At 36.1% G+C, this 22814-nt stretch overlaps 3 protein-coding genes across 5 annotated transcripts; 1 reads left to right on the top strand and 2 right to left on the bottom strand.

Annotated features, from left to right (window-relative positions):
- Positions 1-134: 134 nt before the first annotated feature.
- Positions 135-2043, bottom strand: LOC145204368 (spermatogenesis-associated protein 24-like). Of its 3 annotated transcripts, none has more exons than XM_080076884.1 (2): positions 1938-2043; positions 135-1035 (listed from the first exon to the last, which is right to left on the bottom strand). In XM_080076884.1, exon 2 carries the CDS (start codon positions 1000-1002, stop codon positions 430-432), a length of 573 nt encoding a protein of 190 aa, XP_079933010.1. In that variant the 5' UTR covers positions 1003-1035; positions 1938-2043; the 3' UTR covers positions 135-429. The 3 variants fall into 3 exon arrangements, with proteins under 3 accessions (XP_079933010.1, XP_079933009.1, XP_079933008.1); XM_080076883.1 differs by lacking the exon at positions 1938-2043 and adding an exon at positions 1571-1931; XM_080076882.1 differs by lacking the exon at positions 1938-2043 and adding an exon at positions 1196-1563.
- Positions 2044-3492: 1449 nt separating this feature from the next.
- Positions 3493-7010, bottom strand: LOC145204370 (ATP synthase peripheral stalk subunit F6, mitochondrial-like). The gene is made up of 2 exons (XM_080076885.1): positions 6786-7010; positions 3493-3736 (listed from the first exon to the last, which is right to left on the bottom strand). Exons 1-2 carry the CDS (start codon positions 6924-6926, stop codon positions 3554-3556), a joined length of 324 nt encoding a protein of 107 aa, XP_079933011.1. The 5' UTR covers positions 6927-7010; the 3' UTR covers positions 3493-3553.
- An 8201-nt stretch (positions 7011-15211) lies between these two features.
- Positions 15212-22151, top strand: LOC145205174 (uncharacterized). Its single transcript, XM_080077836.1, has 9 exons — positions 15212-15394; positions 15575-15737; positions 16369-16494; positions 16685-16763; positions 17321-17372; positions 17422-17517; positions 17607-17673; positions 17794-17828; positions 20752-22151. Exons 1-9 carry the CDS (start codon positions 15323-15325, stop codon positions 21151-21153), a joined length of 1092 nt encoding a protein of 363 aa, XP_079933962.1. The 5' UTR covers positions 15212-15322; the 3' UTR covers positions 21154-22151.
- The last annotated feature ends 663 nt before the right edge of the window (positions 22152-22814 follow it).

Genomic DNA, 22814 nt, shown 5'->3' on the forward strand with positions numbered 1-22814 from the left:
AACAATTTTGGTTTTAAGCAGCTCCCCCCTTAAAAAATACCAAAGTTTGTTTGGGTCCACTATCCTTTAAGACTTTTAGAGTTTATGGTTCAAGCTGCTATGACAACCATAAGTAAAAATGTGCAATCAAGGGATGAGAAAAACTGAGTTTGATGTAAACACCCAGTGTTGCTTATCATTTTTTTAAAAGACTTGTAACATCTCACAACAAAAGTCCTTGCATCATTAGTATAATAATCTTTTTGTAAATGAAACACAATAGTTATTGCCAACAGTGGTTGGAGGAATATTTTCACAACATTGCATATCTACATAGACCTTGAAAATCAGCATGGTATAATATACAGAAAAAGCAGCAGTAGAAAATAACATAAAACTAAAAGGAAAAACGTAAGTGATGTATATAATTGATTATTCAAAGTTCTTGGGTTACGTTTTTATGGAATCTCCAAGGGTTTTTGCCATGTAGTCTTGTTGCATTTTATTGATGTCAATTTCAGCAAGTTTTTGTTTCATATTGTCCTTTTGATTTTTCAAGCGTTGTTTTAACAAATCAATTTCTCTGTCCTTTGACTGTATTGTGTCACTCAACCCTTCAATAGTTCTTTCTGCTTCAGAGCATTTGCTATGAAGGAAATCACATCTTTTTGTTTCTCGGGATAGTTTTGATTGTTTGTTTCTCAATGTTGTTTCAAACGTTTGTTTGTCCTTTAGTATTTGTTCTTTTAATATCTCATTTTCATCTTTTAGGAACTGAAATTCATCCTTAGTTTTGGCCAACAATACTGCGGTTTTGGCATGTGACAATTTCTCTTCTTCAAGTTCATGACAAACCTTATCATGTGTGGATTTTAAAACATAGTGCAGTTTTTGTTTCTCCGCTTTTTGTCGCACTTCTTCTAAAGCAGAATGTTGGGCATCAAACAGGTCACGTATGGTGCTGTGAACGATTGTGTAGGAGGACAAACTGTCACTCTCATTACTCTGGGCTGTTTCATTCATTTTTTTACATGTGTCTTGCTAAACAAACATCATCTATGGACAGAAAATTGTTTTAGAAATCATTTTCATGAAAAAAGCACTACATTTGTCAATGAAAACATCAATTGATCGATGATATAATACTGTATTGTGTGTAGAAAAGGTTTCACTTTTTTAACAAATGAGATTTACCCTAAACCTATTGTTGGTTTACCTGATTTGAGTGAACATGTGCCCAGTCCCAAACAACTTTAATCAATCAGAACATAATTTGTTTCATGACACTTAAAAAAAGGAGTTGACCAAAAAAAAAATTTTTCTGAAAACATTCCAATTTTGTTTCAACTTTCAAATTGATATGAACACACTTTATTTTATAGCTATCTAAGTTTAGTAAACCTCCGTTAAAATGGATTTGGTTACTCTGGAGCTTAATTTAGACAATTTTTTCAGTCCAAACGGGTCTGGATTGACCAATGTTTACTGTAGTTACTAAACTTACAAACCAGTTTATGCAGCTAAATTATGGTAAAAACTCAACACAGAGAGAAAAGTAAATTGTGGTCACTTGCTTAAAAGCATTGATTACCTTCATGGTTTGGTGACACCTGCTTTAGCTAGATTACATATTTTTGTAAAGAATTTTATAAACAAACACACATACTCTGTAAGTCTAATCCTACATGAATTAATACCCATCCTATAATTCTGTTCAACGATAATGTTTTCATAAATATTAATAAGTTTTGAGCTTAATGGACACAGATGGCAATCCTACAACACAGAGCAGTTTCGTAAGCAGTTGTAAAACCACACAGAACAATTTGCGGTTTAAACCCACACACGTGAGCTACAAAGTACAAACGAAAGAACGTCCATTAAATTAAATTGCCAGTAACGAGTAACGACCAACATAAAAAAGCAGACACATATGTTACAAAAGGAACAATATATACCCACTGAAATCTTTGCTTGGACATTATGAAGACAACAATGTGCAATTATTAAAAAAAGATTGAAACACACAAGTTATATGAATAAAAACGTTTACGATTCTTTTCTAAAATCAAAATTCAACGCGTTTAACAAAAACGGAACAGTTGCAGGTCAAAATTTTCCGATTGTTAACGTAACCTTTGCAAGTCCACTTGCAAAATTTGTTGGTAATCGTATTCATAAACTGACGAGTGATGAATACCACGTTATCCTAGCTGGCACTAGCAACATAGTTTTTAATAATTAAGCCAGCTGCAATCCACCTCGTACAACCAAAAGATTCTTACAATAAGAGAATGCATTAATGCATTTACAATAATGTGAAAGCTTTCCCCTACTACTTCGATTTGCATAAAATACCAGCGAAATGCAAAAATGGTAATAAATGCATTATGTCTTTTCTAGCTTGTAGTAATGTTCTGCCACATGCCATATCGCTAGTGACATTTAACAAAAAATATTTTTTTCGCAGATTTCTGTCATTAACTTTCTTTAGCATAAATGATACTTATCTGTGTTCAGTGGCGTAGGCAGCCAAAAATTTTGGGAGGGGCCCAAATAATTTGTTGTCTTATACAACTTTTTGCTAACGCTCGGCGTGCTTTTACCAAACACGTAACGACAGCCAAACGCTTTATTGATTTATTCCATGTCTGCATAACTATAAAAATCATGGATTTCGGCTTACAATTTGGTGACAAAAGTCATTTTTAGTAATATATATGTTCCTTTGATAGTTGAGAGACGAAACCACAATGATGATGGACGAAACTACAATAAATTAAAGTTTATCAATGTACAACTTTGAAAATTTGGAAAGGGGCCATGGACCCTTTGGCCCCTCCCTGGCTACGCCACTGTCTGTGTTACGCAAAATCGATTAAACAAAACAATCAACCGTTATTGTGAATCGTGTCGTTTAATGCAGAAAACTTATAGAACACTGGCAAAATGACCTTTTAATCTTAGTTTCTTAGACCTGTCAGCGAACTGATGCGAACCACGAGAAGAAAAAGCGGTTCCAGTAAAGAATGGCGCGGAGAAAGTCCAATCCCTTATAACCATATTTGGTTTCCAAAATTTTTTAATCAAACACTGTTCTTCCTGCCCTGTATCAATATCTAGCCTTTTTAAGTTACTGCATCGGGCTAACAAGACTAAGTTCTCTACAAACCACTATGCTAGGACAAATAATACGAAGATGTGCGCATTGCCTGTTTTTGCACGACTTGCGAATTCCAAAACACGCCAGTTGGAACACCACCTTGAGCGCTTGAGGTATCCGTTTTGTGTGAAATTTCGGAGGGGGCATGGCCATGTGTTTATGCAGTCTGGGTAATAGCACTTCTTCCCACGAATTATATTTCCTTTATATTAGAGAATTATATTTCCTTTATTATGTCTGTAAAATCAGATGCAAAAATTACTTCATTCAGGTGTTAAACACTTTGCAGCTTTGGATACATTTTCTTGCTAAGGGCTTGTTAAGTCGATCAAACGTTTCGTTCAAAGTAATTTGGTTGCCATTAAAGTTTATTCATTCAAACAAAACAAGAAGAAAGTTTAACAACAATTTTTATATGTCATCTTGGCTAAAGTCTGGTTCTTCAAACTTGAAGACTGGAAATTTTGTTGGATCATCAATGTTGTATACTTTCTTCAATCGATTAATTGCATCCTGTTTTTGTTGTTGATATTCAGGACCAGCATCAACAGCACCTCCTCCTTGTTGTGTACTAAGTTTCTTATAAGCTGCCACCTGAAATTGCAGAGAACATATGTGTTACACAACCATGTTGACAGTTTTTTGAAAAACACCTGCTGCCAGTATTTCTAGGTATCAGAAGCGGGGATATACACTGGGGCATATTAGTCATGCAGAGTTTGCATCAATAGACACAAAATAATGGAAACATGCAAACAAAACTAAAAAGGTGGCTTTCCTCTTTCTTTGCAAATTATGCATAGAATGCCCTATTTAATGGATATCCACATACATCATTTGCCATACTTACAGAAGATGTATACTTGCTATCGAATTTTAATTGTGTTCCTACATTTACACATCGATTGACACAATAACCCTAACAAATGTGTTCCACAAACATGTACACAGAGATTGGTAGCAGTATTAAGATGGGATGATAGCATCACAAAAAGGCAGGGCAATTATTGGTGCCATTATTCACCAATTTACTGATTAATATGTATTGGTTTCAGGCCATTTTGAAATTGGATCACTTTTTGTTTGATGCACCCGAAAAGGGCACAATAACTTATTGCAGTAGTTCTCAAACTGTGTGTCGCGATGCCTCAATTTTCCAAGGGTGTCGCAGAATAGTTCCGTTTGGTGGCTGAACTCAGTCACACTTTCAGCGTGGTTGATGTATATCTACGTCCAAATACGTTTTGTGTAGAGTGCAGATTGACGTAAATTAACGTTAAAAGTTTTTGATCGAAAATGGGGCTGCCCGTTAATGTACGTAGAGGTTAAACAGCCCATGCAGCAAGTGCGTGATCGGTGGGTATCTGGGGTGACACTTGGCAGGCATTAAATTTGGTTTTAAATTCCTCTTTGACTTTTATTTGCTGCTGCGTCGCAAGTCCAGAAAACTTTTCCTAAGGCATTGCAACAAAAAAAGTTTGAGAACCACTGGCTTATTGACATGTATTCTGGCTGCAAGAGTAACTGGAAAGGTGGCTTTCTGATATACTTCCATTTTATGTATTCTATACGATATTTACCCAGTTAATATACACATCATTTGATCTACATATATGGTTGTTTTTGCAAGCAAAAGCGAATGGGTCCCCACATGCGTGTTTGTGCGGATTTACAGAAAACAAATGTTGCGGTTATTTTTAGATTCTTAAGGACAACTTAAAAAAAGTTTTGGCCCTATTCGTTTTGCATCATTATTGTCACATAAATTAATTGTCTTTCAGTGACCTATCACAGTGTAGTCGCCGAACAAACGTTTAAAGATCTTTTGACACGGTTTTTAACAGCATGTAGTCCTTAGTGATTAACAATAACGTTTCTCCCAATCCATATTTATCTTACATATTGTTTCTGGAGTATATGTGTAAAAATTTAAGGAGCTATGATGTGACAAAAAAATCAACTGTGCTTTGCGTTTCCTACAAGTTGACATTCAGTCGTCATAAGGCGGCCAACTCGTCAATGACCGTTTAATGACTTTTTATTGCATCTTTGGAAAACATGTAGCTTTTTATCTTCATGTTAATCAACAACGTTTGCCTGAAATGTACAATACCAAAATATCGTTTTAATCACTTTTAAGATACAAAGCCTTCGCTAAAACTGAAAATACGCGTGCCAACTTAATAAAACCACATAGCGTAACTGTGCTGATGTCTAATCATCAAAAAGAATGCCTCGTGAAACGCTGTCCATGCGTCAAGCAGCAATCTCCCGCTATGAATTAAATCGCAGTTGTAAACCAGTGAATTTCTCCCTTGGGCTTTCCAGTGTACACATACTATGGGCTGTAATGGCCATTTGGCCATTGAGCCAAATTTTGAACACTAAATAATTAACCCACTGCAAACATTTTTTAAAAAATTTAGCACAAATAACGGACTTGCATTCCTGACCTAAGAAACTGGAAAAACTAAAACCGATTATTTCGGGATTAAAGGGGTGCAAAATGGGTGAATCCAATGAAAAGTTAGAAAATTATTTAGAGTATCTTACATTGCACCACCAACAAAGCATGAAACTCCTAGATCATGTACTTGGGTCAGTACAGTCGTTTTTTTAAAAATTACGTTTTAGGGGCCTGTGGGTGAACCGCTGGGTTAATTGGGGTCAAACTTCAGGAGGATCAACTTTGGATTGATAGCTAACATCTTTGCAAGTTTGAATACATTTAAAGCACTCTTTCTTGACCAAATGCGTTTAACAAAGCAGCGTTAGACAGAAACAAATACTTTGGGGTTTAAGGGGTGAAAATGGGTAAATCCTTTTTAAGGGTACATAATTCTTTAGAATACCTTACATTGCACCAAACAACAAAGCATGAAATTCCTAGATCATGTACTTTGGTCAGTACAGCCGTTTTTAAAATTTTATGTTTTGGGGGCCTGTGGGTGAACCCTTGGGTCATTCTGGGTCAAACTTCAGGAGGATCAAATATGGCTAAATACCTAACATCTGTCCAAATTTAATTACAATAGAAGCACTCTTTCTGGACCAAACATATATAACAAACCAGCGAAAAAAAGAAAAAAAAATATGGACGAAAACAATATTATGTGCCCCTTCCATGAAGGGAACACATAATTACTAAACCTTTAGGACTAGAAAAGGTATGAAATGCTATAAAATACTTTGCAATGCACCAGCCATTGAAGTATGAAACTCTTGCATTACATACTTTAGTAAGCATAGGCTTTTTTTAAAAAAGGAACTGTTAATGACCATCTGGGATCAAACTTTGGGAGATCCACTTCAGATAGTCAACTATTATGTGCGCAAATTTGAAGGATTTATTTTTTACCAATGGTTGAAACAAACTAATGACAGAAAAAAAGTGAGAATTTGAAGCACTTTTTTCTTGTCAAATAGGTGGAAAAAAGTGGTGGGCAGAAAAAGAAATACTGGTTCAAACAGTAATTACGAATTTATTAAAACAATCAGAAATATTTTCTTCACCTTCTTTTAAATAAAACGTGTTTTTTAAACTGTAGCTAAACAACATACATTTCTTAAACTGTAGCTAAACAACATACATTAAAGGTTGAACAAAATCTACTCGTTATAAGCTAAAAGCTTTTTTACCAACCTGGTCAACAAAAATCTGTTGAACGGGGTCCAATGGGTTGTTGTGAACAACTGACATTGAAATTAGTCGAAAATTGTTTGGATGCAACACCTTACTCCGACACAGCAAGGAGATTCGTTGAACAGATTGTTGCAGTGCCATTGTCTGGCGAAAAATGAGTTAACCAACAAATAAATTCTGTCTAAAATATAAATTTACATTTTATGAAAAGGTGGCTTTGTTATGTGTTGCCAACTTATATATATATATATATATATATACCACATCCCTTTTGATGGTTAATCACATAAACCAGCGCTTCCCAACCGGTGGGCCGCGACGTTCTTTTAGGTGGGCCGCAAAGTTTTTTTAAAATACTACCATACCAATATGGAGGTTAAAAAAAGTTACACAGGTTGTGTGAACGTACTTTCAAATTTAACCATTTTTCTCAAAAATATGATACTATAGTATACTCACTATGAAAGCCCCATGGCGCATAAGATTTCACGTTAAACAAAGCTTTATTACACAAACAAACTGCGATTGTCACGTCACAACAGTATTTGTACTAGTTGTAAAATCTTGATGCTGGAACTCTCTTTGTTAGCTTTATTTGGTCTTTGCGTAGCTACAAAATGGATAGTTTTTTTCATTGTGGTTTTCTCGCAATATTATACGGTGGTCCGCCAAAAAAACAAAATTTTTAAGTGGGCCGCGAGCTGGAAAAGGTTGGGAAGCACTGACATAAACCATTCAGGTACAGACTAGGGTTCCTCTATTTCTTGACTTTTTCGTTTCTAGAGAATCGAGACATTTTTTGTCAAGCATAATTTTAAAATAAATAAACCCAGAATTTTTTAGATTGTACACATTTCTTTCTTTCAATGAGGATGCACTTTATGCACATTGTTCCTAAAAACAGGAACCAATGAGGTGACTTTGGGTTGTGTGATAGATGTAATGCAACAAAGCATGACTACTGGCATTGGACAAAGAAGTAGTTTAGTGGCAATACATGTTAAAAATCGCTATTTCCGGTGCAAACAAAGAAACTAATGTACCAGTACGCTTGGAAAGCGAGATGAAACGGAAAATAAACATATAGCAAGCGGTGCCCCAATAACATTTTGCTTCGAAAAACATGACAGAATTTCTTGTAGAAATTTTTATTCATTACATGAGAATTGAGACTAGATTTTTTCAAGATCGAGAATGTACTCTATCAGCAGCTTTGTAAGGGAAAATCTTAAGCATCGAAAAATCCTCTGCGCAGGCCATTGTTTCCAACCCAGTATGTTCGATAGCAAAATTACTAGGCTTTCAAAGGTCGAATGACCATCACAATCACAATTTATCTCAGTGACCATTGACTAAGATAACTATTTATTACAAAACATTCGCATTGAAAAACAATAATTACCAAACATTCACTGGCAAACAATTGTGTGTTTGATGTCAAAAAGGAGGTACTAACGAAACCAGGTTGTAGTTTTTAAGAATGTTTTGTTGCTTTTTCGGCAGCACGTTTGTTTTCAAAGCAAAATATACCTTGTTTTTAATCAGACTTTTCCATGTTTCGAGCAAAACCGCTACAAACTAACCTAAATATCCACGGTGGCCGCCACCATGCTCTAGAAACCCAAGGTGGCGGCGCCTACAGGCGGTCCGCGTTTGCATATATGCAAGCAATTTGGGTCTACACCAGATATATATTAAAAGGCAATACTCCACTACCGTGTGGCTGTTTAGAGTATCAAAGTTAACAAATATTTAGGTAATGATGAAAACGGAATCTATACACTTAAATACAAAATCACACCTATTTGTTTAAATGAGCATTCAGATCAGTAATCAAACACCAAACCTAAAGTGTTCCACTGTTGAAGACATTACTTTTTAGAAAATACGTTATAGTCACATCTTCCAAGTACCAACCACTAGTCAGTATAGACAAACACCACAGACAGACCGCCAGTCCCACAATGATTTTTAGATTGAGATTTCAATTTCAACCTTGTACAATCGCCATGAGAAGATGTCATCCTTATTTTAACACTGGTTCAACACTAAATCAACAAACAGACTCAGAGGCGAAAAATCCGAAACAGTGCAGAGCTGGCGAATGGCGATGGAAGACTAGAAAAATTGCTTAATTTCGAATGTGGTAAAAAGATTTTCAGAACTAACCAAATTATTATTTTTTAACTAAACGAATGTAAAAAAGTCTTTAAATGATTCATTACACCAGCGGTTCCCAACCTGTGGGTCGCGACCCCAAGCCTGACAATTTGCCTGGGGTCGCCTAAGGCCATGGCTTCCAACTCATTTTAAGCCGTGGACTGATTTAGCAAATAAAAACCGAAAGAACAGTTATCAACATGCCTTTCCGCCATGGTTTGTTAACTCGTATGAAAACTAATAACTACAGCTGGGGTGGATCTTTCTTTTTTGAAGACTTAATTGTTTTCACAAAATACTGATTATTGCCTTTTATTACGTAATAATACTGCATTTACATGTCATAATCACCAAGTCAGCTGCCAACTTGTGTTACATTCTCGCGATAATATCACTATCCTCTAATTATAACTTAGTCAACTAAACTGAAATTTAATGAGTAAAATTTCAGGCTGTCAATGATGTACCAAAGGCAAGTATCAGGAAAAGAAAGTATAGTGAGAAATAAATTTTATGATATTTAGAAGCAAATTCAATAAAGCCTGCTAATTTTTATCGTTGGGGTCACTGCAACTTGGGAACTGTTTTAAGGGGTCACGGCACCAGATAGGTTGGGAACCGCTGCATTACACCGTGCCGTTATAAAACGATATTAATTGCAACAGAAATTGTGCAAGTGCAATGTACAACCAACGTGAGCAGGGCGAACTGTGTCTGTGCACGACTAACATATTTTGAAGCGACTCCTAGAGAACGTGAGCACAACAATACAGTCCTACCTCGAGAAAGGGTATAGGTTACGCAAGATAGATACCTAGAGAAGAAATCAAATCGGTTGATGGTGTTTGCTGGTATTACCACACCATCCTGTACTTCATCCTCACAAGCCAAGCAAGGTTCGTGTATAGATTGAGGCGTTCCCTCAATGATGTGCGGATGCAAAGCCCGATCTCGTAAACAGTTTGGTCGTTGTTTTAACTCGATTTCGTAAAGAGCGGTACGCTTTGGTGGCCGATATAGAATCGATGTTCCATTAGATTCGTGTTACCCCCAAGTAAAGGGATGCTTTGCGATTTTTGTGGTGGCCTGGTGGTAATTTGACAAATGAACCAACAGCGCATAAAATGACAGTGCACCTGTAGGAGCAACTTCATCTCCCAGTTGCGCGAGTTTTTGCTTGAAGCAAACAGCTTTAGATTTTGGTCAAGATTTTAATGCACAAGCGTCTTTCAAAACATTTTTTCTGCTTGACTTCGGTAGTATTTCGAGGGGTGGTTTCACCGTTTTCATCCCGCGACCCATTTTTGCAACCTAATGTAACTTGCGAGTTGCGACACCCATTTTAATTTTTTATTTATTTATTTAATAATCACTAGAATAGACTCTCACTTTGGGCAAAGAGAAAGGGTCTAAGTCAGTGTTTCTCAACCTGGGGTTCGCGACCCCAACTCACGATGACGCAACCCAACTCGGGATGATTTTATCCGTATATTCAAAACACTTCCTGTGATATCTGTTCAGCATAGTAACTATAGCTTTATGACATGCGTCTTCCTCGTTGTTTAAACCCAAAGATTTCGGCGCATACAAACTAGGGAATACACCACTTTGCAGATGCTTCTACCGTGGCCTACGGAGCTATATGTTATCTAAGAATGGTCGACGTTGGTTTCGCGCGTTCACTGCGTGTTTTTCTGGAAGTGTCGACTAGCGCCGCTGAAAACAGTGTTTTTCTACATTGTTCCTACATTGGAATTGACTGCGGCAGTTTTATCTGTAAAGCTAGATGAAATGGTACAACGAGAGTTTGGTTTACCAGTGTCGGTCTGTGTTCATGACAGACTCCACCTCCGTCCCACAGAGCATCTGGAATTCGAAGATATGATTCCCTAAAGGCAAAGCGATCCTTCAAGCTGCTGGACAATGTGCCTTCAACGCTCAATCGTCGATTGACGTCGAAAGCGTTTGTGACGTCTGGCCGCTGGTTACGCGGTCCGCAGTTTTTGTTTGAGTCTGAGGATTACTGGCCTGTAAGCAGTGGCGTAGCCAGGGAGGGGCCAAAGGGGCCATGGCCCCTCCCAAATTTTTAAAGTTGTTTATTGAGAAACTTTAATTTAGTGTAGTTTCGTCCTTCATCATTGTGATTTCGCCTCTCAACCATCAAAGAAATACATAATTTACCAAAAATGACTGTTGTCGCCAAGTTGCGAGCCGAAATCCATGTTTTTTATATATTTATGCAGACATGGAATAAATCAGCAAATAAAGCGTTTGGCTGTCCCATCAAACCACAGTTTGGCACGACACGTGTTTGGTAAAAACACGCCTTACGCCGAGCGTTAGCAAAAAGTGGTATCGAACAACAAATTATTTGGTCCCTCGAAAAACTTTTGGCTGCCTACGCCACTGCCTGTAAGTCTGATTGTTTTACCCGACTTACCTGTCGAGTTCAGTCCCGTAAAAAAACAGGGAGTTTCCATACATATGGTAGTAGAGAAGCAGTCCATCGTTAAGAGGACCATCCATCGGTACTCTCCGTTGCATCGTTTGAAAAAGAGATCGCCTGGCTGCTTCGATATAGCCTACGAAATTCTTGCTGTCTCGTGTTCGGCTGCAGCGGGAAATAATGGATTATTATCTGTTGAAGAATTAAATGCCGCCCAACGGGGATTGATCAAATATGTGCAAGCGAAAGCATTTTAGCTCCGAGCTTGCTGCGCAGGAAAAGGGGTTCCCTTCGAAGACCTATGTGAAACGTCACATGTTCAAATTGAATTCAACTGTTGTCCACTGTGTGCTTCGAGTTGGTGGGCGATTAGAAAATACTTTTATTTCATATGATGCCAAACATTCGATTCTACATGCTGCCACATTCATGTCAATTTACTGACTTGGTTATCAAAAGACATCATCGTCTTGTCGGACATTCTGAAATGCGCCAAACTTGGTCGTCGTTGTGCCAAAGGTTTGGAATACTTAAAGGTGGAATAGCCGGACGTCGTGTAATTGGTAATTGTCTGTTCTGCAAAATACGAAATGCTTCTGCTGGAGTACAGAGAATGGCAGACCCCCCTTCGGCGAGATTGCATCCTATTCTAAACGAGTCCCCGTTTTCACACGTAGGGGTGGATTATTTCTGTCCATTTCCGGTTAAGCATGGACAGGGCATTGTGAAACGGTGTGGAGCAGTGTTTACCTGCCTTTCGACTTGAACTGTCCATATCGAAGTTACCCCCAGCTTCTCTACAGATCATTTGTCGCGCTTCGTCGCTTCATTGGAGGCGTGGAAATCCTGAACATATATTCTGATAAAAGAATGAACTTTGTTGGTGCAGAACGCATTTTAAGAGGCTCAGCCTTGCAGGTCGGCCGTCCATGAGTCCACATGGCATGTCGATTTTTCACTACATACGATGGGGTTGTTTTAGGGTTGCCATATTTTATAATACACAATCCCTGACAAAATTTACCTCAGTTGCATTAACCCAGTAGTTCTCAAACTTTTTCATTCTCACGCTTGAATGTATATTTCAGAAAAACGAAAGTTGATTGCAGGATTTTAGCTAGTTATGCGAAATTGCGCATAACAATGATCTATTCTGACATCACAGACAAGACAAAAACATTACAATTGTGCGCGAACAATTGTATTTTTGTTAGTTTTGTTAGTCATGCAATAAAGCCTATAGTGTTTAGCAATGGAGACGATCGATTCTTACTTTCACTTTGATTTAAACTTATTCAGTTGCATAAACTGACGCCAAACAAGAATTTAGAATTACTTCCACCTTTTCGCGGTCCCCGCAAAATTGCCACACGGAACCCTAAAGGACCGCGGACCTCAGTTTGAGAACCGCTGCGTTAACCTTTTTTGCGATCCAAACACTTCTCTTCTGGAATAAATTTCGAAAATTCGAAAGTCACACGCACGGCGACACGAGAAAACGTTAGATACGATACTCTGATCCTTGTCAATTAACTTTCTGCGAAGGATTCTGTTTAGTTATTAGGCTAAGCTCACTACTCTTACTATCCTTGAAACAATAAGCACATATATCAGGGGTCGCCAACCTTTACCACTCTAAAAACACAAAAAAAAAACAGTGTTTCATACCGGAACGGAACGGAACGTTATACCGGAACGAAATAAATAATTTTTGGCTCAAATATCGGAACGAAATACCGAAATAAAAAATATTCAAGATACCGGAACGGAACGAAATACCGTTATTTATTATTCCGGTATTTCGTTCTGGACATTTGACATGAAACAATTGCTGAAAATTTCGCGCCGTTAAGCTAAAATAAAAATTGAAGCTCCTAAAATTTACATCCGTTTGACCATCATTGTCAAAAGTTATGTGACGTAACAACTACCGACAATAATTCTTGTGTGTTGCAACTTTCTTTCTTTTTTCGTTATTAGTTGCAAAGACCACAAAGAAATGTTCGTTTGTTAAGACCGAAATACCGAAAAATACCGTTATAAATTTATTTCGGTCGGACCGGAACGAAATGAAAATATCGGTCCAGAACGAAATAACGAAATAAAAAAATTGCTCAGAACGAATAACGTTATTTGGTTTCGTTCCGTTCCGGTATGAAACACTGAAAAAAAACACTGCGGGCCACAACGACCTTTTCAAATTTAAAATAAAATGCCACTGCAAAAACGTTTTTATCGTCTCACGACATTCGACTTTTTGTTGGTAATTAGTTCCTTGCATATGAGGTACACAGTTAAAGCAAATGAAACTTCCCAAGTTGCCACGTAGCATCGAATGCTGTGTTTTCTTGAGACGCAGGTTTTTATTTGCGTATTTAACGCGTATTATTAGGCAACTAGTAACAAAGAGGTATTGTTACGCGCGCACACACACTGCAAAACCAAACAGTAACCTTGTTTGTTAACCTGCGCGCCGCCAGTTTACCTCTTTACGATTCACGGTAAAGATGCGATTGTAGCTAACTACTAGAAACTTTTTCCGTTGGTACATTGATTTCATAGTATATATAATTTTTTTCTTAAATTCCTGACTTTTAAGTACATTTTAACATTTCTCCCTGACGCAAATTTAAACACTAAATTCCCTGACATGTCAGGGAAAATCCTGACGTATGGCAACCCTGTTGTTTTCAACCATGGGTATTCAAGCGTGACGAAAATGACACACCTAGCCATTTCGTTGTTATAAATATAACTGATTTGACAGTGAATGGGTATTTTAGAAAAACTCCCTATGGAAATAAAAACGGACGTTGACTAGTTTCTGTTGCCTAAAACGAAAGATACATTTTTGCCGAAAGAGAAACCGAACAAGTTTTGACGAAATTTATTTCTCGTGGTTTACCACATAACAGTTGAGTAATACATTTTTGGATAATGTTCGGGAAAGAACAGATTATACAAAATCAGATATAGAATTTAAATTAGTGAAATAGTAAAACCAACGTGTCTCGAGTAATCTCAACACTTATTTAAATTTACGACAAATTGTTTGCAAGCATAGTCTTAATCAGGTAAGTTTTCCAAACAACGAAATTACTTCTGGGATATCCCAGGAGCCCACCATAATTTTCTCTGCTACGGTAATTATATACATTAAAATAATGAATCTTAATTTTTAATCTTAATAAGACCAATGACCCTGGTATTCATTTTTTTAATATTGAGTACGGTAAATGAAACATTGGTTGAGTTATCGCGGTTGGTATTTGAAGTTTGTTTGCAGCAAACGCGTGTAATAATTATCCCGCAACTTTAACAGTTTGAAGAATACGCAATTTCTCGGTGTCGGTCGTTGTATGATACCACGTTTGGGAGTGCCCCCTCTTGCCCTTACGTGCCGGCGATCATGGTCTTTGATGTCGCGACCCAACAGGTTCAAAACTGTGTTCGATTTCGATAGATCATAGAATACTACGATATAATTTTACGAATGTATCGCTCAAGGATAGGTAGGCTACAAATTATTTAATTGAAACTTCTCAGGATTTTTATTGATCCTTGTTTTATTAGGTCATAGGTATTTTGTTACGTTTTACGAAACCTGCCCAAAATAATAATTTTGAAACATAGTGTTATACAAAAGGAGGGTACTTAAAAGATCAACATGAATTTTCACTACTTGTTTTGTTGCAATAGGTGAATAATGGTACAATTGTTGTTGAATACAGAATATACTGACCTACCGTAAATGATTTTAGGAATACACCAAAAAGTTGAGAAACATTTGTCTGGTAAACAGTCATAACGCTATTTTCTGATTTTTTTCAAAATTTTGGTTAGCTGTAAGTTTATGTTTTGTCAGCTGGCCAACAAAAGCACTGGCGAGTTTGTTTTCCTGTATAAACCGTAAAAATACAATTGTAAAAAAATGCTTCCTCGCATGAATACTGAAGAAGCAGAAATGACAAGGGATGAATTCTTATATGAGTTGCAAAAAGAGGTATATTATACAGATTATTTCATTTTATTAATTTAGCAATGTTTTGTGACCATCCAATAACTCTTTCAGTGTTCAATTATTTAACTTCAAAAGAATTTTAAATGATGTTTAGCAGCTGAGACCTCTTTGGGATTAAATACTTTTTAGTAGGTTTTAATGCATTATTGCATATGTGTTTAGACACTTGATCGTCTCCGTCACTATCTTTGCTCAAACTTGCAACCAGAAAGACTTTTTCCATGGTTGCAATCCAGGCAAATTTTAACAACTGATGACTGCGAAGACATTCGCAGTTTACCAACCACAAATAGAAAAGTCAACAAACTTATTGATACAATAAAAAGTAAGTTACTTTTAATATCAACCGGTTATGTGTTGCATGTGCAATTTTGATTTTTAAAACTTGTGTGGTCAGAAATGCTTTATTCGTTATTTTGTTAAACAAATGTTTTCTAGAAATATAGCGGACCATGTTAGCTATGTAAATGAGTTAAGTAGAGTTCAGGTAAAACAAATCGTAGCATCACAATTCCATGTTTGCCAAACCAGTGGTTCTTAAAAACAGATTCCATGGCCAGTTATTTTATAGTATGCAAACTTTTAATTTATAAACAGGGTTTTAATGATGCCCTGAGATTAGAAAGGTGGATTTAAAAAATACTTTAATGCTGCCAATTACCTAAATTTGCTGAAAATTAAGTGTTTTGATTTTAAACGTTAGATATTTTCAGTCATTTTAAATTGTATGAAGTTTGTAAGGCAATTGGATCACTGAATGTTGGTTAAAGTAAGTTTGGATAAACAAGGAAGCATGGTACAAAACTATCTTTGTAGCTACCATGCTGCTTTTGTAAAAAAAAAGCTTCTAACTAGTATACAATCACAAAGTTCTAATAAAGTATTTGTTCATGTGAAGTAAGTGTTATTAAACAGACTTATGATATGCAATAGTTAACTTATGACTTTTGTTTTAGGATCTGGCCCGAATTGCCTTGAAAATCTCAAGAAGGCAATTGAGCAGAGTAACAAAACTCAACTGTTTATTGCCAAAAAGTTGGGTGACCAATATCAATTGATTTATGATTCACCAATAAATCAAGGTATTTCCATACCACAGTTTATCTTATATTACATACAAGCATAAATAATATGTACTTATGAGATACACATTATACCATAACATATTTAGTATTAACTTCAAGAAGTTTTTATGCTAACCTTCAGTCAACCCCAAATTTTGTCCACTGACAGTGTGTTCATGCTCATGAAAGCATTTTTAATTTGCAACAGAAAAACTGAGTTTTATAACAAGGGATCCTCCACCTCCATACTTTCCTCTGGATAACAAAGTTGTTTCACCTCAACCTGGGTGAGTGTATTTGAAGCTAAGTTATCATGGTTGCACACTTTCAAAAAAGGAATCATGTGTTTTTTGTGTACATGCAAATGTGCTAAGTTTTACAGTTGTGCAAGGCGGTGAATGTAAAATTAAACTGAACTTATTGTCACTAAAGCAAAGAACAATATGAATTGCTTGAATGGTCATCAATTTACTGGCAAACAAATGTTTTAGGCCAAGCAAGGCACTAGCAAAACAGGTTGCAATTTTAATGCATGTTTTGTTGCCATATCGCCAGAATAATAATCTTTCTTGCAATTCTCAATATTTTTATTTTTTCAAACAAAACTTTCCAAACTAACTAAACTATCCACCATGGCTGCCACCATGCTTGGTGCCTGTGCGTACATGCCTTTTTTGGCACTTATGCATTGCTCTACTTTGTAAAAATGGGGCAAAATGTGCTGAAAGTTATATCACTGTCAAGTTCAATTGTGATTCACAAAGTAAATATATTAGAAAACTTTTAACCAATAAACACACATTAATATACTACAGCGTCATAACGAAATTCTTTGAACATTTAGGCATCCACCTCCATTTACATTTACTGACACATCAAAGCATCCAGATTTGAGGGTAAGTAGAACTTGTGATTTCTTCAAACAAAATCTAATCCTCTCAACAGGTGCAGGCTACAACCTCTGACAATTGCCAATCAGAGTTAGGACAATCATGTGTTACTAGTCTTGCAATACCACCCTTGACATCCCAGATTTCTCAGGTAATCTTGCTGCTTGTTTGACACAAAGATCAGTAATTCTAGTAAAATGACGTTTACTACTCTAATTGTATTGTTGCATTTTTTAAAAGGTTGCCAACACTGGAACGTACATGAGATCAGTGTCAGCATTCCATACAGGGGACTACAATGACAGTGGTAATGAAAAAGTTTTTAGCGTGTTTTTCCAGCACGTAAATCTATCGATTGGACTGTTTTGTTTAATTTTGCGAACTTGTATGAATATCATATGTTAACACTACATTATTAAACTTCTAGGTGCAACGGAACCTGCCAGTTCTATACAAGACCAGGTTTGTCACTTAAGTTAGTTAAAGCATGAAATGTTTGTGACACTCACTAATATGGAAAAGGAAATTTGAGTATAATAAGCCTGTTGTACAAATTAACAAGACATTTAAATAAATTACTTTTGCATTGCAGTTAAAATTATATTATGGGTCCCCTTCCCTGTTTGTCTATTCTTTTTTTTTCCCGTCTAACGTGGATTTGTTCCCACGTTTTGGTCAAGAAAGAGTGATTCAAACTTTTTCAAATTTACACGCATTATAGATATTGGTCTAAAGATGGTCCATGTGAATTTTGACCCCGTTTGATCCCTCGGTTCACCCACAGCCCCCCATAACGTGAAATTATTAAAACGGCTATACTTGCTAAAGCAGATGATTCTGGAGTTTCATACTTTTTTGATTGGTACATTGCAGCGTATTTTAAAGTATTTATGGGTCCCCTTCCCTGAAGGGGACACATATTGTTTTTGTCCGTATTTTTTTTTCTTTTTTCTGTGGGCAGTGTACTAAACCTTTTTCCAAAAAGACGATTGTTTGTGCATAGTTGTAATAATGTGTTGTAATTATTCCTAAATTATCCTATTCAAAGTAAATCAAGTGAAATTAACCCAAAATTTTGTTGTTACAGTTATTATTTACGAATATAATTAGGTTTTGACTGTTACCTACAGCTTTTATGTTGCTGAGTAAATCTAATTGCAACCTCTGCTCAAGATGCAAGAACTTTCATTATGGGTCCCCTTCCCTGAAGGGGACACATATTGTTTTTGTCTGTATTTTTTTTTTCTTTTTTCTTTTTTTCTTTTTTCTGTCTAACGCTGGTTTGTAACGCTGGTTTGGTCAAGAAAGAGTGCTTTAAATTTATTCAAATGTGGACATATGTTAGATATTAATCCAAACTTGGTCCACCTGAAGTTTGACCCCGAATTACCCAGCGGTTCACCCACAGGTCCCCGAAACGTAAAATTTTTAACGCTGGTTTGTAACGCTCGTTTAGTGAAGAAAGCGTGCTTCAAATTTATTGAAATTTGGACATATGTTAGATATTAATCCAAGCTTGGCCCACCAGAAGTTTGAGCCCAAATTACCCAGCGGTTCACCCACAGGCCCCCGAAACGTAAAATTTTTAACGCTGGTTTGTAACGCTCGTTTAGTAAAGAAAGAGTGCTTCAAATTTATTGAAATTTGGACATATGTGAACTTGGTCCACCTGAAGTTTGACCCCCAATGACCCAGCGACACACCCACAGGCCCCCGAAACGTAAATGTGTCTAACGCTCGTTTGGTCAAGAAAGACACTGTAGGCAGAAGTCCCAAGAGAGTACGTTTACGAATAATAGGGCAGAGCGGGAGGGCTCAGCTTGACGTCGGACAGACGTTTTACGAGACGCCGTTTCGGTGATTAGAAATCAGCTGTTTTGCACAGCAATGCTATGTCGTTTCATTAAGTTATTACACACATTTTCAGTTTTGGCAAAGGTTTCACACATATGACGTGATTTAAACCTAATAAGCGTGCTTCGGTTTCGTATATGTCAAGCAAAACTTTGTTAATCAAACTAAATATGAAAAAATAAACTTTACTTTTTTGCAAGATAAATGTTTTTTTAAATGCTCGTTGTCAGGTTGGCCGCTGCATGACCACGGGTTACTTAAGGTCAATTAGTAGGTAATACTAACACAGTTCAGAACTTTCTTTCGCCATAACGTAGCGTTTTTTTTTTTTTGAATCAAATACTCAAGGCATGTATATATTAGGTCAAACGGTGTTGTTGAACACCAAGGACGGCGTGTTATTGAAAACGGTGTCAAAAGGTCAAACAGTCGTTTGGTGTGTGCACCCTAAAGGTTACTACAGGTCAATGGTACTCGTTTTGCGAAACAAAGTTAAATGAAAAACTTGTTTGGCGAAACAAAGTTAAATGAAAAGTTATGTATACACTTGCAGCAAATCGCTTTTTAATTGTCTGTAACACAACTGTTACAGCTTTCTAGAAAAAATTGTGTTTAAAACCCGACCTTGGACGACAATATCTGGGTCAAAGCAAGAGATTAAATTGAAAGTATTTGTTTCGTTCTTTTTTAATGTTTTTGTAATTATACGACAATAATAGTGCAAAAAAATACAACAAAATTTTTCATTGTTGGGTTAATGCTTTCTAAAAATTTGTTCTTAAGAATTTAAAAATCACCGCAACATTTGTTTACCGTAAATCCGCACAAACACGTGTGTGGGGATCCATTAGTTTTTGTTTACAAAAACAATCATATGTGTAGATCAAATGATGTGTGTAGTAAATTGGTAAATATCGTATAGAATATATAAAATGGAAGTATATCAGAAAGCCACCATTCTAGTTTAAAAATAATTATCACTTGAGGTTTTGACCCAGTCCCCAAAAGGGGTGATTTTACAAAAGAAATGGTTGAAGACCATTGGTTGACAAGAAAACACCATTTTTATGTGATAATTATTCGATGAGTAGCCCCGCCATTTATCCCACTAAACCCCTAAAATGGTTGCTATTTGTAAACTAGGTCAGAAGTGGATGAAACTGGGACGGTTTGTGGAATATACCATATTTAGGTGTTAGTTGTTGACTTGCTGTGTTTCTTTCTGAAGCCCTTACCAATGTGCTCTTTTCAAATTGAAAATGACAATACAAATTGTAGCATCTGTAAATTGGCATCATGGTGTTAAGTCACCTTTTTAGTTGTGCCAACACTCGTGTTGATCTTTTTTTTAAAAAAACAACAACTTCTTAGAATGCACTGAATTTAGTACATTTTGGGGGGTCTGAAGGTTTTGCTTGCTAGTTATATGTTTTTGGTTAAGAGATGTTTACTTTAACATAGGGTTTGAATTAAGTGTTAAAAAGAAACAGAAAACATTTGTGCTAATTTCCTTTTTACAATTTTTTTACAGGAACAAAAAATTAGAAAGTATGAAGATAACGGCCTAACAGGTGCTCAAGAAGATCAAAGTATGGAATTGGAAAAAATACAAAGTCGTTCCCTTTCCAGGAAATCACACTCTCGCCAGCCTGAGGAACACGACTCCAGTTTAAGCTACATCTCATTTGCTAGCAGAAACATCAATGAAACGAAAGCCTTTAAAGTTGCAAGCTCACCAAATGGAAATCAGCAAAATCCTCCACCTTACAATAAATCACATATTGAAGCAAACAACAGTATTGGCTTAAGTACAACAGGTCGATTTCCAAGGGAGTCTGGTGACCCTTCCACCGCAGGTAGTGGTAATTCATTTCTGTTGCATTATCCCCCTGACCCAGATGTCAGTTTTGAAGTTTCAGATGGAGATATTTAGACCAGTGCAACAGTTGTACAATCTGTTAATCTAATCTAATTATTTCAATTTATGTTCTCAGTCCGTATGAGTTATTTGTTTGTTGTTTCTTATAGACAAAAAAGTTCCACTTCCAAGGCTTGTTTTGTGTACGTTAGTTGTTTCTCTTTTATTAGTACTTAAATACAAATTGAGAAATGTTTTAACCTTAAAAACCATTCTTATTTTACTTGTTTGATTTTGTAGTGCATAAATATGACTTCCAAGTCAAATTTGATTTCTTCAATATTTTTGTATTTGCACTTTTTCTCTAAAGGCACCCTCAAGTTGTAGTTGCACTTTCCAGATTATTTGCCTAAATGTTCTTTAAAGTTTTTGTTTCTATTTTAGTTTTATAATGACAAACACAATTTGAAAATCAAGCTGTGTGCCAAAAATCTTGCTTCATAACTCTTTTGTACCATTTGTAGTTCATTATTATGGCACTAGAAATAATATGATCTGTGCAATGAACTCTGCTGACATGCATTTTTGTGGTTTTAATTGACTATTGGTATACCTTATTGCTTGTACTTCCACTGTCATCCCAGATAGGCTTTTTTATTGCTTTTTTCTGTGTCACTCCTAATTAGTGTGCTTTTGTGAGTGTGAATTTATGTTAAAATGTGTTTTAATTCATGTTTTTTTTGTATTTGATGTATTGTGTTGTGTTCACAATCATATTTTTAATCTTACAGTATCAGAAACCAGTTAAGGATTTCGATTTAATTGACTAAACTTTTCAAATAAATGACTTCTGCAACTTTGTAACTTGGTTAGTTTGATTTTTTTTCTGTGTTAAATAGTGTAATTTGTTTTGTATAGTATAGGCTAACTTTGTGTTGGTAATGAATTGGTAATATGTCTAAACTTTTATGTTTTTTTTTCTAAAATGCATGACCAGCGTGATATGTGACACCCAACTATCTTTGTAATTGTTTCATGTTTGGGTCAGTCCAAACGTAAAGCTTTTGTTCTGATTGGCTGCGTGGTAATAACTGTGTGGTTGTGTGTTAAGTTGTAAGTCAAAGCCAAATTTAGTAAGATGGCGTAAAGCTGGTGTGATTTCATAGTTTAAAACTGAAATCCGCAGTTATGCAGAACCTTTCTAATTTTGCTATGAAGCTGATATAATAGGTTATTAAAACATAGGTTGATGCTAGTCAACTGGTCTTTGACACTCCCAAGTGAATTTGATCTTTTCTGTTGCCAAAAGCAGCCACATCAATTAATTTTACAAAATGTTTTTTTACGATTGTGTTTAAATTTAAACTACAAACAAAAGTTTAACTTGGTAACGTGACAAAGGATAAAAATGCTGTTCAAAAGGCAGCAGTTATAGTTTTTGATGATTAAATGGTCGATTATAAAAATTTGGGTACCGGTATTGATTTCATACTATGAACACAAAACGGCATATTCAGCCAACAGAAACCAAGGTGCATCGCTTGCGCAGAGTTTTTTTTTAGAAAAAAACAGTTTATTTAGTTTAGTGCAGCGGTTCTCAACTGGTGGGCCATGGAAGCATTTTGATTGGGCCACAGACCAATTAAATAGAAAGCTTTTTTTAAGAATTTACTTTCATTTGTGTCACTACACTCAATTTTAAAAGAGTAATGGCTTCGGGAGGAATTGAAAAGGAA

The sequence above is a fragment of the Phallusia mammillata genome, chromosome 8 (genome assembly GCF_965637545.1).
Source record: "Phallusia mammillata chromosome 8, kaPhaMamm4.hap1.1, whole genome shotgun sequence".
Lineage (NCBI taxonomy): Eukaryota > Metazoa > Chordata > Ascidiacea > Phlebobranchia > Ascidiidae > Phallusia > Phallusia mammillata.

Coding starts and splice junctions, on each gene's coding strand:
- LOC145204370 (XM_080076885.1), bottom strand. CDS start 6,926: ATGGCACTGCAACAATCTGTTCAACGAATCTCCTTGCTGTGTCGGAGT. Junction 3,737..6,785: donor AACAGATTTTTGTTGACCAG/GTTGGTAAAAAA, acceptor CTGCAATTTCAG/GTGGCAGCTTATAAGAAACT.
- LOC145205174 (XM_080077836.1), top strand. CDS start 15,323: ATGCTTCCTCGCATGAATACTGAAGAAGCAGAAATGACAAGGGATGAA. Junction 17,518..17,606: donor TGACATCCCAGATTTCTCAG/GTAATCTTGCTG, acceptor ATTTTTTAAAAG/GTTGCCAACACTGGAACGTA. Junction 17,829..20,751: donor CCAGTTCTATACAAGACCAG/GTTTGTCACTTA, acceptor ATTTTTTTACAG/GAACAAAAAATTAGAAAGTA.
- LOC145204368 (XM_080076884.1), bottom strand. CDS start 1,002: ATGAATGAAACAGCCCAGAGTAATGAGAGTGACAGTTTGTCCTCCTAC.